The sequence below is a fragment of the Ctenocephalides felis genome, unplaced genomic scaffold (assembly GCF_003426905.1).
Source record: "Ctenocephalides felis isolate EL2017-DRISC unplaced genomic scaffold, ASM342690v1 CF-g0.4_SCAFFOLD_01492, whole genome shotgun sequence".
Lineage (NCBI taxonomy): Eukaryota > Metazoa > Arthropoda > Insecta > Siphonaptera > Pulicidae > Ctenocephalides > Ctenocephalides felis.
Window position 1 is genome coordinate 11,743,336 of NW_020537646.1, and position 21,644 is coordinate 11,764,979.

The window sequence follows — 21,644 nt, forward strand, 5'->3', positions numbered from 1 at the left end:
CCTATGGATTATTATCTACTGATTACTATTAAATATGATTATTATTCCTATCATGATATTGATTCTCTGGTAAAACTTTCAAACATTGTAGAAATGTCTAAAAATTATTGAGGTTGATGAAAATTAGCGAGTTTTATGGAAAGATTAAAATAATAAAGTAATAGTAAATTGTCATCTAACCAAACTCATAAAAAATCCACGCTTATTTACCTTAATATAATGATCTTCGTTTGATGTCAATTTACGACTCTAAGGATACAAATAACGACTTTTTGATAGTAGGTAAATAAAAGTTAATTACTACTATAAAATCTTTCCAGTGTTCTTAACATTTTCCTTTGGCAATCAAAGATCAAAGAGATTATGTGGACATAATAAAACTTACTATTAATTACTATTTTATTTTCAGCTTACATTTAATATACATATAATGACTATAAAATAAATTAATTTGAATACACTACTTCGAATTACATATTCAAAAATAACATGATAGTAAAACTCGACACTTCAATGTTCGTCCAATGATTTAGTTGATTTGTGCTTACTATTGATAGTATTTTAATATATTAAAGTTATGTTATCATAATTAGCAATGTATGAAATTATAAGTCAATGACAATATCATCAGTAACCATGCTTTTTATATAGATTTGAAGTAAAGTCGTTAAATCTTTGGCCAAATCTAGCATAATAGTCGTGCCTTTGTTCTGCAGTCATTCTATCCAACTAAAAATAAGGTAATAATATTAATTTATAAAGAATTTATTATCAATAAATGTATATGTACAAGCAAAAGTGCTATGATGACCAAATCGATGATATGGAAATGATTGTGAAAATTTTTATGTAAAAAAATGGAAGTAGATTACAAATAATTAAATATGATCAAATGACAGAAGGTAAAGTTGTTGGTAATTTTTTATAGATTCGAAATATTATGCTTCATGCCTAACTAGATGCTGAGGTAATTTAAAGGATGGTATAACGTGTCTTCCAATCATAAAATATGGCATTGATTTGTTACATGATGGAATGAACTAATATGACAGTGATTAAAGTTGGCCCTTAAATTTACATGATTACCAAAAGTATTATTTTAATTTTTATTTTTATTGCCTCGTTTTATTTCCTAACCGACCAAAAACCGCTATCAAATATTCACTCGGAGTTTGTCAACGTCTATTGTTTTAAATACCTAATTAGGAAAACGTTAGGAAGCCAACCCGTGTAAATGAAAATAAGCAAACAAAACTTCCACTTTGTTCCACATGGCCGGACTTGTATGGGAGTGTGTATGTATTTTTCAAATCCTACGGACAATTTTCCGGCGGTTACACTGGAAAGCCGGCACTCAAAGTACGTCGCATCGCGTGGATGCAACTAATCCTTTGGCACGGCAGTAGTGTCAAAGGTACGGTGGAGGATTCGATGAAATCATTTTAGACTGATATTATATGTTAAAAGATATATAAATAAATTGTCAATTTTGGGCCCAGCGGTGGCGAAATCGATTCGGTCAAGGGCTAGCCCAAACCAATCTCAAATTCGCCGGTTCGATTCCAGACAAATCCGACATCAGTCAAAAAGGCAAAGAAATAACAAATACAAGATATATGTTATTTATAATTCAGATAGTGAGTCAAGACTGCGTATAAAAGCTTTAACAAGCTTTATAATTACTTAGAAAAATAATTATTAATTTCTGCAAGCTATACGTTGTATTAAATTAGAACAGTTATTCAGAATTACAATGAAGAGACTGCCTATTTTGAAACCTTCATGATTGTTTCAAAAAGAAAACATAATAATTACATACTATATGTTGAAGACGATGAATATATTATTTGGGTGCTTACAACAATAGTTCGCAAACAAAATTACACCAGAAAAAAAAAATAATGTAAAGAACATACAATTACAAATTACTTGAAATATTTAAGGAACTTCAATAAAACTATTAGTTTCTCGCCTAATTGTATCTATGAACTGAACAAATTCATGTATAAAAATTAAACATACAAAAGTAAAGGTAAAAAGTTGACCCTCATTTTTATAGATTTTGACACCTTTGCCTAGTACTAAAGTCGACCCTCTCACAAAGGCTCGTGCAATATTACTAAATCCGTACTACACGATAAACACAAAAGCCAATGCAGTGTGCATTGAGGAAATCCTGTACTAAAGCCCGTTCTTTGACCTCCATTCAATAAACATAAATTACTAGTAGCATAGTAATTTTCGATCCTGCACTTGATATTATTCGACATAGGGAACAAAAATTCAATTCATAATTTTTAGACTTAGAAAAAGATCGAATTATGCCAAAAATAATCTAAATAAACAAATATTGATAAAACAATATCTCTTGTCATCAAGTAAGAGACAATTGTTAAATTTTCTAAAATTCAATTAAAATTAATCTTTACAATTTTCACCATGTTCTAATATTATTAATAGTCATTAGCACTTTTCGCTGGTATAACATCGATAATACTAATAGGATTAGCGAAACACAAGAGATTATTCCTATTCAATTAGCATTTCGATTGAATCGCGCACAGATAACATAATTATCATAATTACACTAACTCGGATCAGTGCCAAAATCCCAAAGGCAAAGCTGTATTATGACCTATTACTCGTTTGTAAATTTATAGAAGATAATTATAATATATTTTTTAAGAATATGAATATAATCAAAATCATATAAAAGTTTAAATTTTGAACCAATGTTGTGATTTAAGAATTTGCCGTTGATAAAAATGAGTTTATTTCCTTTATTAATATGTTAAAATTTGTTGATGATGATGAGTTATTGTGACAATGGATTTTTTATTCAATAATATGAATTAAGTGTACCAGATAAACGTTCTTCCACTTACTTCGCTTTGACTGAGGGGATTCACAACAGAACCAGCAGGAAATTCAAAGTTTCTATTTTCGCTATATTCGTGCTTTTTGCTATAAGAGCCTTCGGACGAAAACTTAACACGACCATTCTCTTCACGCATTTCATCAGCACTTTGAGATTGAGCCGCAACCTTGCCATCTCTAGTATAAGTACCACGAACTCCATCAGTCCTCTCATCACCAAATCTTCCAGAATCGTGATAACCATAACCCATAGAATCACTAGACTCCTGGCGGTAAGATCCTCCTGGAATTCCAGCACCTACAGCTCCTAATAGATCACTTGCTTCTTGGCCCATATCATGTGCACTACCTCGACTAGCAGCCGCATATGTTCTATCCAATCTTTGCCTGTCATCATCATATCTAGATTCGTGTTCAGATCTTGCAGCCATTGATGATGCTGATTGTAGTTCACTAGTTCTACCACCAACGTTATATCTAGACGGTCTATAGTTTTGTTGGTATCCACTAGAAGCGCCGCTATCATAAGAACCAACTCTTGCACTACCTCTACTCAGTAAGTCTCTAGAACTTTGCTGTTGTGCGTAAGATGATGCCGAAGACGCAGCAGCGCTATAAGTTTGTTGTACCTGTTGTTGATCATCATCATAATCATCAATAACTTGAGTCGCAGGCAAAACACTATTCCTATCAGTAGTGCCAGTACGTCTGTTCAAGCTTTCAACAGTATGATCAAGACTGGCGATGCGTCTATCAATTTCAGATTTACCACTGTAAGGTGCACGAATAGTTGCTGTAGGTCCACGGTATGACTCTTCATAATTGCGATTGCCATAGTGTTGGCTCTCAGCGGTTCGTAAAACTTCTGTTTGTGCAGGAACCACAGGACGACTCACACGTCTTTCATCGTGGAGACTATCATATCTTCTTTCATCTTGACGATTGTATTGAGAATGACTTGCATCGTGAGCAGAACTTGAGTAGGTAGCTGGTATGGTACGTTGAGGTTCCTCTAATTGATTTGCGCTGTATTGTCTATGCATCGACGCTGATTGACTTTGGATTTGACTCTGACTTTGTACAACAGGTCTTGGTACTACTGATGGATAGTTACGAGATTCTGACGCCGCATACCTATCAGAAGCTGCGTAGCGATCAGAAGCAGCTTGTTGATGAACGCTTTGTACGTTACTAACAGGTCGGGTAACTCCCGAATATCCCTGTAATCTGTTTGCTTCGCGATAACGTTCACTGTCAATATTGACAGCACCGACTTGAACTGGGGTAATAACAGGTACGATCCTACTGGATTCAGAGCGAGCTGCGTATTGGCTGGCAGATTCTGATCTATGTACACCAGCAACACCCGAACTAGCGGCAGGTTCGCAATCATCGACTATCAAATTGCCAGCAGCAATTCTGGAAAGTTGGTTTGATGCATGGTGACTAGCTGAAGAGCCACTGGTAATGAATGTGGGGATTCCCATTGGTCCAAGCGCTGGTGCTGCCAGTGGTGTACCAATTTGCGCCCACCGCAAGAGTTCCTCTCGCTTTCTTTGAGCTTCGGCATCCATATTTTCTTGTTCTTCATAATTTCCGCCCATGTTACCTGTTTGTTTACGCAAGTAACCGCTTTTAGAGTCATCGTCAACTACTTTGCCATTTACAATCTTCCTTGAAGAACTAGAGTATTGGAAATTTTCTTGTTGGCGATGTTGAAGCTCAGCGCTCACGAATACTATAAGTAGCGTGGAGCAAAGTATAAGCAAGGATATCTTCCCCATCTTTCTAAAAATATTACATACATTAAAATTGTGATTTTACAAATACTAAATAAATTTCAGGAAGTATAAAACTAGCATTGCTGAATAAAATCATCGTATAATGCATAACAATAATATTGTAATATGTATGGCGTATCATCAGCAAGCACTTCTCATATATCATATTATATGTCATAAGGATTTCAACTACTTTATTTTCGCATTGTGACACAACGGAAGAGAAACGATAACTCTCCTTCTAGCAGTCGACTCGCAGACAAATAAAATATTCAGTTGAAGCGAATGGCTTATGGTGTGCCCGAGAAACACGGATACCGCGATACTCACAGGTAGCGCGAAATTCCTTTGGTTTCCATACCGAGATCTTTCAAATGGTAATAAAAATTTGAAATAAATTTCAGGGTAAAAACGTTTAAACCAATATTTAACAGAAACAAATTAAAATTTTAATTGTTTTCATCAATACTCGGAATATTAAAAAAATGGGTATGTTGGACTGAAATGACATTTTATAAACAATTACTTTTATATTGTAAAATCATATATAGTGCTCGAGATCTAACGGTTTCAGTAGTTTTTTTTATAGAATATTCTAAAATTTCATAGCATTTTCCAACATTTTCGGTTCTAACATATTCAGTAACATATTTAGTTCTAACATTTCATAATATTTTTTAACATTTAATGACATGCTTAAAAAAGTTATATTAAAGGGAGTTAACTTTTGGACGTAGCCTAAATATAAAAAATGCCTAAATGTTAAAAACATTTTTTTTATAATCTAACGTCAGATATTCATCTGAATCCAATGCGAACTCGATTTCATTGGACTTAATATATGAGAAAATCCTTTACCTTAATAGATTCTGTAAAATATAATATTTATTACAAAAGTTTATTACAAGATAAAAGAACAAAAATTATAATTAGAATTAAATAAAATCATAAAAGTGAACAAAAAAAATTGAGATAATTAGGAAATTTCACTACAATATTTTCTGAAAATTAAGGCAACCATTTACTTTGTTCTAAATGTTTTATAGATGATGATTTACACTCACTAAAAAATGTTCTCAATCACTTAAAAGAAAGTTAGAACTAAGAAATTTTTTTACATGACAAACGTAAATCTATTTATAATTTTCATTTGAACTTCCTAATTTTGTTTGAATTTTTAAGAATATGACCAACTAGAATTTATTTAATATGAGTATAAATATGTTTAAATAAGTTTGAAATATTATTTTTTAAACGTGTCCAGTCATTTTATTAAATATTTTTCCAGAAGCAGTGATTCAAGATATAAAGATGCAAATCTGGCAATAACTGCTAGAATGTTAAATCCGTATATATTCGTGAAAATCTCGATACAGAGTAAAATCGTGAGATTTTTTCATCAAGTTAGCATCCGTCGTCTGAGTAATTCATGACGGCATTTGTAAATTATGACCACGGTTCACGGGTACACCAATAAATAGAGCAAGGATACGGTAAAAAGTCACCTAAAACTACCAAATGCTTGCTGATTGTACAAATAAAATTTATAGATAAATATTTTATACAGTGGACAGAATAAAGACACATTTGAACTGATTTTTTTGTATTAGAAATTGTATCTGTACAATTCCTTAAAATTTATTATTACTGACGTTGGTTGTATACTTGCAATAATTCTAAGAAAAATTGAATATAAATATAAGATTGTGTCAATGCCATAATGATGAGGTTACGGATAAAAACTGAGTTCAAGCGATAAAACTGATACAGTATTACACCGATTTTATTTAATAAATTTAATATAAACATACTTCAACTTTACATATTTCTATCACGAATTTAAAATAAAGATACATATAGAAATAAATATTTTTACACAACCTTTACTATCCGTTGCAGAGTTTTCTCAATTGATATATTTATTTTAACAATAAATAAAATTATGTAGTATTTATTTTACGTATGTTTACTATAAATTAATTGGCGGTATATCAACCTTATAAAATAAATAAACGCTGTTATTATACCCATGATGATTTTCCATTATTCAATTCATTAAATTATTAGTATTTGCTGCGTACAATAAAAATATATTGGATATTATTGTAAAACAAACAAGCGACATTATTGGGGTTGATGATCAAAAATATTTTCATTAATTTAACAAGTTGAATAATTTATACATTTTTGTATAATATATAAAATATAAGTGCTAAAAGGTTCGCAAAGTATTTTTTTTTTTGGAAATTCTATAATTATTTTACATAACTACTGAATATTTTTGCAAATTTAATAAAATAATTAAAAAAAATACTTAAAAAAAATCAAAAACAAAAAGAAAAATTATATAGCCTCAGAACAAAAAATTGCTGCTCTGTATGAATGTTTCAGATAGATTTAAAATGTTACATTTATAAATACAAAAACTGAATTAAATTTATAAATTGTACAAATTATACGTTTCGTTTATAATACAAATTATACTAGAGAGTTTGTCATAAAATTGTATTTTTTTAAAATTCAAATCGCATTTTACGTAGTTTGTTGTATGTTTATAATAGTTCAAAAAAATAATGAAGTTCCAGAAATATTGAATCAATCATAAAGTTCACTATTTTAGCCTAAATGTGTGAAAAATAATTCTAATACTATTAAATATTCTGTGATATGCACGTCTTGAATTTTGTAAAAATTGAGATACATATAGCTCTATACGATGTAATTACATAAATTTATCTTATTTTGAAAATTATGTTTATTTTTTAAACGAACACCGTCAAATAAAATTTAAAATTTATCTAAATCTGCAAATTATAAGCATGTATTCTGATATAAAAATGCAAGCATTGCCATTTTGATAAAATTACTATTAAAAGTTTTTCAGAACGTTTTATAAATATGTTCGAAAATATGGAACGTGAAGCAATCTGAGAAACATATGATGTAAATACACTATATGATGTGAATACACAAATTTATCTATTTTCAATTTTATTTTTATTTTTTAAAGAGACACCGTAAAATAAAATTTAAAATTTATCTAAATCTGCAAAATATAAGCATGTATTCTAATAAAAAAATTACAAACATTGCCATTTTGATAAACTTGTTATTAAAAGTTATATAATTTTATAAAAAAATGCTAGAAAATATGGAATGTGAAGTATATCTCAGAAACATTTTATGGAATTTTATAAACATTCAAAGCATCATATAAAACTGTGTAAAAAATATTTTTCATTTGGTTTCAGTTGTTCTTCAAGTCGACATTCTATCTCACCAATACCTAAAAAATGTATTTGAAAAATAAATTTAAAATGAGGAAAAGAAGGTATTCAGTTCAGAAAAAGGAGTGATTCGGAAAATTTAATTAATAATAATGAATTTTTATATTCGTGTAATAAATCTTTCACAACCCCAACTCTTAAATCCAACTTTTACAAAACCTAAAAATCTCAACCACTGACCTTTACAGAAATCACACAAAACACACAGCGACTAAACTTTCGGCTCCACTTGACAAAAGTTCACTTGCAGTTCTGGTCAATTCAATTCTTTTAGCCGCAAAGAAGCACACAATTGGTTTCCAACTCTGAAGATATTGCCAAGATCGTCGTCGTCTCTTAAATATAAGAACTTTGTCGAGACTGGAGACTGGAGACTGGTCTCTATATCCACCCCAGGAGGAATATTTCACTATCTCACCAGCACATGCAACTGACTATGTCTGGCCGACTTTACCACGATCCCAGTGTGTGTTTCATATAAATACGCTATCTGCTAATAATATATTATAAGCCGAATAGCGAATTCTAAGAATGATTTATGTGGAAACATTGACAATCGAACTGTGTGCGTTTGTTATTCGGCGAACAGATAAATCGGAAACGCCTCTATTTATGTAATTAAGTGCCGTAAACACTTGGTTTGTAATGAATTTGGGATGATAAGGAATTTGAGAATGTTTACTATGATTAGGGTTTTTTGAGGTTGATGATCTTTATTTGGTAATAAAATATAAAAAAATAGTGGTGCATGGCATCGTGTCTTAAGGCACCGTACCGTTATGAAACTTTAGAGAATTCTTTTATGTTTTTAGAAATTTTACATGTTTTTAGAAATTTTACATGTTTTTAGAAATTGTACATTAAAATTGAAATCCAAATGATTTTATATATTCAAAAATAAGTAAGATGTTTTCCATTTTATGCCCTTTTTGCTCCTTATATCCAAAACGGCTGGACCTGTTTTTGCCAAAATGTAATTAGCACATCTCTTTATCACCAGGAATCAAATATTTTTTGAATCATTCAAATCGGTTGATTCGTGCTCACAAAAACGTGGGCGAAAAATTGTATCAACAGATACATACACTCACATACACACAGACACACACATCAATTTTTCCTAAGGTATGCCAAAGTGTTCAGAAACCTCTGAAACGTTATGAAATTCAAAAAAGTAATTTTTCGATGTTTAGACGATTACCATAACTTACCCTATGGGAAGTTAAATATTATACATATATATTTCTCCTAGGGGTAAGAACAGGCGTTTTTCAATAGGATCTTGAAGAATATTAAAAAAAAAATTATTTTGGTTGGATATGTAAATCATCCTGTAACATTGTCATAGCTACTATGCAGGTCGCTGCAGTAAACAGAACTGTGCAGGTCCGTCATTTTATCACAGTGAATTTGGCACAATGTAAATGTTTGAATATAAATTAAAATAGTAGTAACGAATTTTGATTGAAATTTGGTTAAGATTTTCTAAATAGAAAGTTTATTATTTTAAAACATTTTACCATTTTTGTTAATAATATCATTTGGTGATAACTTCAATTTTTTACTTACAGACTTTTACTTCAGACTTACTTTATATTTTCATTAAAGTTTTACATAAAAAACTAGAAAAAGTGAAGAGTAGCAAGCATAAGTATGTTGATTATTTTTCATAAACGTTTGTTTCAGAGAGAAATATCAAAGAACAAAATATATGGTAAGCAATTATGGATTGCCAAAAAATATAGAATCTGAAATATGTCATAAATTGACATATCTATGACAATGATATTGACGTCTCATATTGTATTGGAAGTGATATCAAAGAAAATGGGTTATCACGAAAACCTTTTACTGTCTGACAATGTTCTTGAGGTCATATATATATATATATATATATATATATATATATATATATATATATATATATGTATATATGATATAAATATTGAGAAAAGAAAAACCTACCACGAATATTCATTCATAATATAAATTTTGAAAAAAAATAGTAATATTAACTTCAAAATAATATTAACTAATTTAAATTTTAAGTTTTATTCTTATATAAAATGTATAATATATAATAAAGTATAGACAAATTAAATTTGATGGTTTACTAAATACTCAAATTATGATATTTAAGTTGGCAACATAATAAAAAAATCGAATTAGTATGAATTTCTGAGTATGAAATTGTTATAATTATAGAACTGAAACCAGAATTAAGATTAATTCATGAAATTCCTAATTGGCGGTAAATATTATAAAAAATTATGATAAAATCATCAGAAATGCTGCATGATGTGAGAAATCAAAAAGGTCAATAGGTCATAAGTCTAAAGATATATTACTGAGCATCAGTTCAGGGCCGTATGAACAAAAATATTTTCAGTTATTTTAGTGAGAATAAAATTACAACATATTAATTATTAGTATATGTCACCTAATGGAAAGACCCAAGGCAACTAGCACCAAAAATAATATCAGAAGGTATAATAAAAAATTCACATAAAATAGTATATAGGAGACATCATGATTCAAATTGCTCTTATAAGAGCCAGAATTTTCTTCTGTAAAGTTCAGACTTTGAAAATAAAAAAATGAAACATGATATATACATTTATTTTTTTATAAAATAGTATATTATGCGTGCTCGATATATAACTAGTATTTATTTATTTCACTATATATATTATTCTGTTCTGCACCATAAAATCATAAAAAATTAATATACAAAAAATTATTATTATGGGTTTTTTGAAGTATTTTCATTGAAGTTCACAATTGCTTCCAAAGGTCAAAGTTAATGAATAAAATCTTTGAACTACTTTGAACTTTGAACTAGTTATTGATCTTTGAATGTATAATAAATAATATAGGAAGTGCATTAAATTGTACTTAATTTTACATACGCACATAAACTTCTTTACGTAATAACACCACGTGCATATCAATCTTTGCTTTATCAGATTTCTTTCAATCAAAATATAATTCATAAAGTTAATCTAAAATTTTGCAGAAATTTCTAAAAATAAGAAACTTGTTATGTTAGATATTTTTATAGGAAATTTTATTTCTGATAAATAAAAATGAACTTTAGTACCGTATTGTTGCAAATGTCCTTGGCATAATTCTTAACCTCATAAACAATATAAGCAATATATGATAATGATTCATTATAAACATTGTTACTGGTCATCTGTTGAAGAGTTTGTATTATTTTATATTAAATAAAAACAAGTCCATATTTGGATTCATATAGTCATGAAAAATTTAATCAAGTGTGATCCAAATAAGGTCTCTAAAACAGTTTTACACAAAAAATTATAAATTTAATTATGAGGTAAATAAATTGCATGCAATAATATGTATGAATCATTACAAACATCATGTAAAACATATACATATCAATTATTTTGATTCATTCTATCCAAACCAAACTTCAATTCAAAAATTTGCATTATTTAGAAAAATATTGTTTTAAGTACTGTTTGTGGTAATATGGAGCTGAAGTAAATTCCAGAATTTTGTAGTCATCATAATATTAGCTGAAAATTAACACAACTGTATGATATTTTAAAAAAAGTCATATAAAATAAAAAACAAACAGCATTTTAACGTGTTAATAATCTGATTAAAGCAAACACTTCATAGCTGGTAAAGATTATGAATAATACACCCTGGTTGTAAATAATTTAAAAATTAAATCAAATCATTTTAATATATAATATTTTCAACTAATAATAAAATTCTGCTTAAGTTTTACAATAAACATACAAAACTAGAATAAATTCTTCTACAAAGTTTTCCTCTAAAACCTCAATTTTTATCCAAAATTCCTATGCAAATCCTATAGAGTTGAATGTTGGAAGAACGAAACTATTCTAAATGAGACCTCGTTCAATCGAATCAGTTCATTTATTGAAAGCAATTCGGAACTAGTGGTAAACATGTTAATTCGTTTAGCCAACCCACTTACTACTCTCAACCCATTGCTAGGGAATGGGTTTTATAGAGAGTAGACTTGTAACACCTAAATTGAAGTAGGTGTTGATTATAAGTAAAATTCAAATAAAACCAGAGTGTTAATTATTAATCAATCTATTCTATATTATTATTTGTAGCTATATTTATGGTAATGATAATAATAGAAACTAATGAATGTACTCTATAATGTTATTTATACCTATATTTATGATAATACTTGATTTAATAGGTTTTGTTACTCATTCCCATTACTTGAGATTTTTGACAGAACAAACCTAAAGAAATAACAAAACAGAACAGTGAATATTAATCACAAAAAATATAAATAGAACTACAAGACAAATAATTAATAAATGCACTTTATAAAAATATTTCATTTTTCTTGTTTTATAAATTATGATAAATTAGATTACTCATAAAACCATTAAATATTTAAAGAGGTTATGATATACTTAGTATGGATAAAAGCGTGTAATTTGTTAATATAATAATCAATTAAGAATGTAATATTTTACATCGTAAAAATCATGTATCAAAAAATAAATTAATTTTCAAAGATGATCCATATCGACAAAAAACGCCCAATAAAAATTCAATGTCAATTAAATACTAATATTATAATATTTAGCAGAAGTTTTGAATTTAAAATCGTTCTTGGTGATTTGAGAACATTTGAAATTTGGATGACACAAAACCACAAATGCATTATTATTAGATGCAGCATCATCAAAAATTTTATATCTTAATTTAGATCACTTCAGTATTAGCCATGATTCATACTACAAATTCTCTTGAAATTATTTGTCATTATATAAATAATAAATTTCTAACACATATTTAAATATATTGTATCTATAAGAAAATTGATTCATCAATCAATTCAATTCAAGTAAGTAATATAGTTTAATCTTTAATTACTAGTTGCTCAATTGTATTAAATTGTTATATCGTAAGTTTTTTTTATAGCAAAATTAATTATTGTGTTAGTCAAATGGGTGTCACCATCTAGTTCTTTGTAATAAAATTGAATAATAAAATGATTACTTTATACAGTTAACATATAAAGTTCTTTCATAAACAATAGGCTAAATTGGCAATTGCATCTTCTAGTTTTCAGCTTGAGAATTATTTTCACTGTAGTTACTAAAATATAAAATGATAATATTTTCAAGACTAATCAAAAAAGATAAGAACCAAGTCATTATTAATTCAAAAAAGAAAAAAAAGTCGTTATCACCCATTTTTCGCACTATTAACTTCTTAACTTTTACCTTCTAATAAAAAATATTGTTTTTATTATCTGATTGAGTATACGTAATATTTTCATAGTATTTGTTAATAATATCAGTTGATATGCCATAAAATATAACTACCGACTATAATGTAATTTTTTAAACTTAAACTTTTGTATTTTTTAATTACCTTCTAATTACTGGGTCTCTCTAAGAGCACAACTATAATTTCAATCAAAACTATTTTTCCTATAAGCTAAATACTAAAGAATTACTTGTCCTATGCGCTAATGCTGCAGCAATGCCCCCCAAGAACTATGTTCACTCGAGACAATATTTGAGAATTATAATTTTAAGTAAAAAAAATTGGTGTTAAACTACTTGATACCAAGTTGACCAAGATTGGAATCGAGTTCGGGAATAAAGATGGTTATAGCACATGTTCTTTATCAATAATCCACGATGCGCAAAAAAAATATTTTTTGTCTGTAGCCTGTATCCTTTTCTATCATAAATTTAGTTGTACATCAGCTATTGGAATGTTATATTTTATAATCATTATATCCATTATCAACAAATCAACGTCCTAGTAATATGCGGGTTAGATTAAAGCAATTCAAAAACGAAAAAAAAATCGCCATCATTTCTCTTCCTAAACTATCCTTTCTTGCGGCCATTTAACGTGTACGATTTCCTAACAGTTTGGAATGGAGCCAGAGAAAAGAGCTAAAAAGCTTTTGCATATGTAGTAAAAAATTACGTATTTCTGAAAATATGTATGTTTCTCAAGAGGTACGTAAGATATCCGGAAATACAAGAAGATGCACGGCGTATCTGGTGCCTTTCAAATAACTGTTCTTAAAAATATTCTACGTTTCATGATTTACTTGCGAAGAAATATATGCCTCTGGAGTTCCGGTGGAGAAAATGCAGAGAATGTAATGGTTTTCGACGAAGTTTGTTCAATACGACCTGAATAATTTTTACTCTTGCATCGGAGAAATATTTTTAGAGTATTGATTTAGAAAATAGTACCAATTTATGGTTGAACGAGGAATATTTATATTTGAATTCACTACTCGATCAGAAGTATAAAGAATAAATATATCGAACTTCATTTTATTTATACACAAAACTAAAACCTTAAAATTGAATATAGGCTTGGACCCTTGAATACCCTATGTACAAAATCTTTCTTTGAACTTGTTTATAATGTTTTATTATAAACACATTTTTGTACAATATTGAGTTCCATGTTATTACTTATCCATCCTTTTCACTCACACATTCTATAAAACGTGAAAACATCTTTTAAAATTTGGAATATGAAATTCAGTACTAATGATATTTGAAAATTTGTAATATTAAATTCACTAAAAATTATCTTTACAAATTTGAAACTTAGCCATGGTAATATTATTCGATTTTTTTTAAGTTATAAACGTATCAAGAAAATTTAATGTATCAATAAATTTAAAAAAATGACAAAGTTCAAGAAAAACACTATTATTCATGTGACACATATATGACTGACATGGACCATGTATTAAAACTTTCTTTTGACTTGCAGTGTCAGTCTCATATGTCTGACACATGTTTTGAACAAAATTTTCAAGTGTTTTTCCTGATTGGCCAAGCCAAATAATACAGTCTTGATTTGCTTTGATGTATAAAATATTTAATTGGGTAAATGCGTTATTTTGCTATAACTTTTCAAACCCTTGACTTTGTTGTTCTATATGCAAACTGGGTTTTGAATAACAAATAACACATTACAATAATGTGAACTTTACATCAATAGGATTAACTAAATTCAAGCATCAAAAATTACTCGCTATCAATATCAAATTGCAATATGCATCAACTACAAAAGCACTGATTTAAATTTAATCATTGTCACATCTCATTCATCACAAATCGATGAATTTATCATAATCATAATACAATCCATTCAATTGAATATTTATGGCCTCGTCTATGAAATGTCAATGGAAATGCTTATAATATTGTCGTAATCATCACAATACCATATTTGATTGCATATTATACTTCAACATAATTGTGGCAAAGTTTAACGATTGGCTTTTGTGTTCGACTGATTGATATTAATGTTTTGCCCATAATAATATTAAACGGAGCAAAACTTCAGGATTCAGTATATCTGTAGCGGGTTGCCAACACGCATAGCGGCTTGTCAACACGCATCACATGTCTCTGGACAGATTGGCCCATATAGTGACAGCACTGAGAAAAACAAAAGGAAATTCAAGTGTCAGATCGGACACGGTTTTTGTTTCTCCCTAGTCGAATTTGCCTAAAATGTATGATTCTTAAAACCTTTCTTTTCAATTATAAATACGAAAATACCAATAACATTTTATTAACGATTAGTATGACAACACATAGTGTCGTGGATATTAATCATATATAAAATAAACGAAATATAAATAATATTTTATGAAATTTATTATTGTCTATCATTTTGGTATTTAATATGGACCAAGCCTCCATATTTTGGTGACCCCGAGAGTGAACTAGTAACACACATACAAGAAGGTAAGAAGATCAAGACATATTTTGAAGTAGCACAAAAAAAAAAAAAAATTGAAGTCTCAAGAATTATTAAGAAAAGAATTTTTAAAAATAAATAATGAATATAAATGGCTCACAACCGCCATAACTCGAAGAACATTCTAATCCTACAACTGAGACTCCGACCACGCACATCCAGAACAACAACAACACGTGCTCAATAAATCCCTCATTATCCTGGAAAATGAGTCGATTATGAGCACCACGGCAGAGGACAGGGAGCACCAACAAACATCGGCAACCGCCATTCAAAAGGGCCACATATACTCAACCGCTAACTCACCAGCGAAGGGCCACATACACTCAACCGCTAACTCACCAGCGAAGGGCCACATACACTCAACCGCTAACTCACCAGCGAAGGGCCACATACACTCAACCGCTAACTCACCAGCGAAGTGTCAAATATACTCAGCCGCTAACTCACCAGCGAAGGGCCACTTCTACTCAACCGCTAACTCACCAGCGAAGGGCCACGTAAGCAATCAACAAACTCAACAAGCCAACACGGCATTCAAAACGGCCACGGCCACGAACAAATAAAATTTATCACACAATCTCAACCAAAAGAAATTTACAAGGAAGTTCAAAATGGCAGTCAGAGATGCGAAACAATCTTTTTCATTAGGGCGGAGTGATGTAGCGGGTTGCCAACACGCATAGCGGCTTGTCAACACGCATCACATGTCTCTGGACAGATTGGCCCATATAGTGACAGCACTGAGAAAAACAAAAGGAAATTCAAGTGTCAGATCGGACACGGTTTTTGTTTCTCCCTAGTCGAATTTGCCTAAAATGTATGATTCTTAAAACCTTTCTTTTCAATTATAAATACGAAAATACCAATAACATTTTATTAACGATTAGTATGACAACACATAGTGTCGTGGATATTAATCATATATAAAATAAACGAAATATAAATAATATTTTATGAAATTTATTATTGTCTATCATTTTGGTATTTAATATGGACCAAGCCTCCATATATCTATCCTATTTATAATAAAATCTCTTCTCATATATATCGAATGTTGTATCCTGCGATCCGTTGTTGTGATCTATTATATAAAATTGAATGAGCACGAATTGGATGGAAGCATCGTGTCACGTATTGTTTGAAAATCTATCGGAAAATACTGCAGAAAGATAAACGAGATAAAAGATCGTCGTCTTGTTGAAAAATCACAGCACAGTTTGTTGGAATGAAGGATATTATACGCTTGTTTGGTTTCTAGGAATATAATAGTAATCAATTTATAATAGATGTGTTGCTTTTCTTGTTTGCACAGAGAAAAAACAGTAGCTTTGTAAAAATAATTGGCTGTTAGCAAGTCTGTATGACAACAGTTATTTATGGATATATAGTCTAGAACAAAAGCACGTTCTACACGCTCAGGACGGTTGTGACAGGCATAAAAAACCTTAGCTAAAATGGAATGACAAAATATAATCATTTGAACAAAGCTTATATTTAACAAAACATATTTTTTTAAACAAAGGTAACAAGAAATCTTTGTGAAATCTTTTTTTCTTAAATCGAATATTCCTTTCCCTTTTTCTTTCGTATCTTGTCTTAGATAAGTTAGATTTCCTTTTATCTTCACACGAGAAGAACAAGAAAAATATTTCACAATTGTTCCCCCAAAATTTGTCACAACCGTACCCATATCATCATTACGACTGACAAATTAACTTCGAAATCGAACAAAAACTTACTTTTGAATCTTTAAAAGCAATGGAGTCTTATTGGAGTCAAAGCGTTTATATATGTCAACTCACTTAAATTTGCAATTTGCATAAGCTATATTGGCAAATATTAATCTCTCTTTATATGCAATGCTACGTAGAGTTTTTACTCAATGGAATCATGGAAACTTGTTCGAACAAACATACTTCATCTTTCCCTCTTTTTTATCTCAAAATCAGTACAGTTAAGCTTTTATGACTACTGTCAGTACTGTATGCTGGCACAACTGTATGCAGTTTACTGGGCATTTGAAAAATTAATTGCCACCTTACTTACTTAAATTTGCAGTTTGTATAAGCTATATGGGTAAATATTAATCTCTCTTCAAAAGCAATGCGGTCTACGTAGAACGCTGACTCAATGCAACAATGTAAACTTGTTCGAACAAACATACTTCATCTTTTCCTATTTTTTATCTCAAATCCAGTATAGTTTAGCTTTTATGACGACTGCCAGAACCGTACACTGGCACGACTGTACCCAGTTTACCCAACATTTGCAAAAATAATTTCCAATTCACTTATTTAAATTTGCAATTAGGATATAGGTAAATATTAATCTCTCTTTAAAAGCAATGCGGTCTACGTAGAACTACGCTGACTCAATGCACGTATGTAAACTTGTTGGAAAAAACATACTTTATCTATCCCTCATTTTTATCTTAAAATCAGTATAGTTTAGCTTTTATCACGTCTTTGCAAAAATAATTGCCATCTTACTTACTTGAATCACCTTTTTAAAATTGCAATTGGTAAATATTAATTAATCAGTCGATCATGTAGTTTTTACAGAATCTTTTTTTTCTAAAGCTTTTTGGTTATTTCTACGACATGTGATTTACCAGAGTTGTTTACCTGCTTCAGGTGAATTTCGTTCATTTTTTATCCCTGGAACAAAATTAGATTATGCTCCCGACGGTAGCCTTCTTCGTTTCGATACAAAGTAAAGTCATGACAGTATATCATCATTATTTCTTAACGCAAACTCATAAAAATGATATGTTTCTTATACTATCCTTGATATAGGCATTTTCTTCGGGATATATTGCACGTCATAAACATTATATATGTTCGTGTTAAGGGTTAGGTGTGAGTTATTTATGCGTTCTGTATACCTACTAATATTAGAATTTCACTGCTGCTAATAGAGATGTACGCCGATTTGTTTCAGGAAAAATTGAAGTTACCGGGAAAACTTTTTTGGTAGTTATGTGAAATATTGGATAAGTCAGTCAAATGAATATTAATATTTTTGGGTAGACTGAGGATCAGTATAACCATATATAACATATTAAAATCTCAAATTAACCATTGACTGCTTTTACCAAAATGCAGAGTCGTACTCTATATTATCACAATATTGATATACTTGACACGAAACATAAAATAGAATCTATGTCAGAATTATACAAAGAAACTCTCTTTATGTCGTATCGAATAGCGTCTCGGGTGAAGGAAGGAATCATCCATCACCGGTTGAAGATACACAGGTTTCGAAGGCGAAGTCTACGAGTCTACGGCAGGGGGGAATGGTGTATCAACATCAACGCGAAGCGCACATTTGGGAACGAAGCAGTTACTATAAGATTTATAGAGAATAAGGTTCTAGCTCTGTCTACTTAATATATTAATGAACCAGTAGCGTAACAGAAACCAAGACAGATATTACAGTTAACTCCTCATTCCACAGAGATGATTTGGTTACATAATAGGCTGTTTATGAAGTAAATTTAGTTCTAGATTAATCTTTTTTTTGTTTAGACTTTGTCATTAAACAGTTTACTTGTTTGTAGTTTTTTAGCAATTACTAGTTTTATTGGTGAATGAGAAATAGATCGGCATTCTATAAAAATGTTTTTTCCAACCCTTTTGCTACGAATGTCGTCCATGGGAGATATGTGCTCTGGTCTTTGTTTCAGGATTTATCACTATGAATTAAACTCTCCATCTCCATAGAGTCATTACATAGCGATTTTTGAAACCGATTGCAATTTTATCTAGTTATACATAATTATATTATTAGCAAAAAAAAGTTACTATAATTTTCCTACGTCCTTGAGTTTAAATCCGACATAGTTATATTAGGAACAGGTGAGCCGCCTAAGGAAGAAACTCCTTAGTATCATCACTATAGGCAAGGGCGTATCACGTGCGTGGTCTTAAGAGATATATTCTAGCATAATATCAGGATTATTGCAATGAATTCCGAAAGGGATCAACGTTAGATGTACGATACGTCAAAGGGTATTTGGAGATACTGTTTGTAAATACATGTGATCTATCAAAAAGTTGTCATCGGAGACATATAAAAATTGAAAATGTCAGATAATTCATATGAAGTAGATATAATGTTTCTAAATTGCAAGGTTTTTGTACGATTTAGCAAAAACAAGATTAATCATTTAGAGTTCATAAAAAAAATCTCGAAGACAAATGCATGATCAAAACAAGTATCTACTCCAAGCAACTTGTTAGTTGAAAAATGTGGAGAATACAAAATGTTGTATATATGCTACAAGGTGCTAATTGAAGAATAGAAAATCTGCGATACATATAACCGGTGTAATTGTGTCACTAAATTATAAAAAAAAGTATATTTACATAAAGCACAGGCTATTGCCTTTCTACGTAGTGGGTTCAACGAATTAAATAAAATTTTGTAGTATAGGGTGGCCCATTTAAAGATTGGAGTTTATCGATAGCAATTTGCTGTAAGCCACACCGTGCGGAATTTGGAGTTGCGATATATGGGAAAAAACTAAAAATTTTGAAATCTTTCTAACGATGTATAATACTTTATATGTTTTCTTTAAAGAATTATCTAAACCGTAAGATCACTAGATCACTAGGTGGACCTTATAATAAAACCTGCTGGGAACTTTAATCTATCCAAAATCCAAAAACAACTGCGTGTTATTCCATTACATTTATTTATACAAAGCTCGATTTATAAAAATAGTAGAATTGCAAAAAATAACAAGAAATATTTTAAAATCATAATACAATTTGCATTATGCTATTTATTATCTACCATACTGATAAATGAATTGTAGAGAGTAACTACATCATCTACAAAAATATCAATTTTTTATCGTTTATCCATTTTTGTTTTATTGCACAAATTGATGATTATAATTACAAAATTCCCTCATAATTGAAATATTTGCATTCCATTAAAATAGCTATTAAAATATGGAAAAAATACAATAAAATACTTTAGAGAATTTGCGTTCAGCTTTCATAAAAGTCAACTATGTCAGCTGTAAAATGCAGTATTTAAAGAATTTTCAGAATTTTGTCATCTGATTACATGGCACGTAGAGATAATTAATTTACATAAATAATGCAAAACGTTGCATATAAAATTACTACATTTAATGACAATGACTATATCGTGATGTGACATGGTTAAATCATTATTAAATAGTTTTTAACGTGAAATTACATTTAAAAGCATGCCTAAACTATAAATATTTTCAGAAGAATTTCATCATAATAATTATGGTATCTCTATATAGTGCTCTTTTAAAATTTGTGATATAATTAATTTGAATCCTGACGAGATATATATTTTTATATTGTCACACGAAATACTTGTAATTGTAATTTAAAAGACAATTATTTGATGAATCCTGGTAAATTTCTAATATGATGCTTCTTAGATTTTTTCTAAACAGCACTCAGTTCAAACTATAAGTTATTTATTTATTTATTTTATTTGGTTGTTTATTTATCATATAGTCCATAGAGTAGCTCCAGGAAGACTTAAAAATACAATTTTAATAATACATATTATATTAATAATATTATTATAAATATATTAATATTTGATATAACAATAGTTATAAGGTGATGTGGTGATACTATTCACCATGCAGCTTTTTATACAGCAACCCTATGGTTATCCTATCTATGTTTTTTTTATTTATTTATTTTATTTTTTTATTATTTTTTTTTTATATAATTTATACTAAAAAAGCTAGTGGCTATAAATTTGTCAATAGAGATCATATGTTATAAAGCAGCATTATAAATGATGTTTAAGTTTGCGACAATATTTCGAGGATTAAATTAAATGCTCTATGCTCACTCAAAGATTTCAAAATAATTTGTGTGTATTTGATAAATAAAAAAATTGGACA

General features: G+C 29.5%; 1 protein-coding gene across 1 annotated transcript; it reads right to left on the reverse strand.

The window, feature by feature from the left end:
- Positions 1–556: 556 nt before the first annotated feature.
- On the reverse strand, positions 557–8,397 carry LOC113369857. Its single transcript, XM_026610456.1, has 3 exons — positions 8,126–8,397; positions 2,886–4,665; positions 557–729 (listed from the first exon to the last, which is right to left on the reverse strand). The coding sequence occupies exons 2-3, from the start codon at positions 4,659–4,661 to the stop codon at positions 628–630; spliced, it is 1,878 nt and encodes a 625-aa protein (XP_026466241.1). The 5' UTR covers positions 4,662–4,665; positions 8,126–8,397; the 3' UTR covers positions 557–627.
- Between the last annotated feature and the right edge of the window lie 13,247 nt (positions 8,398–21,644).

What these genes read in the sequence shown, in the direction of transcription:
- LOC113369857 (XM_026610456.1), bottom strand. Translation starts at nt 4,661, where the DNA reads ATGGGGAAGATATCCTTGCTTATACTTTGCTCCACGCTACTTATAGTA. An exon ending in ATCCCCTCAGTCAAAGCGAA is followed by an intron (nt 730 to 2,885) that starts GTAAGTGGAAGA and finishes CCTTATTTTTAG; the next exon opens with TTGGATAGAATGACTGCAGA.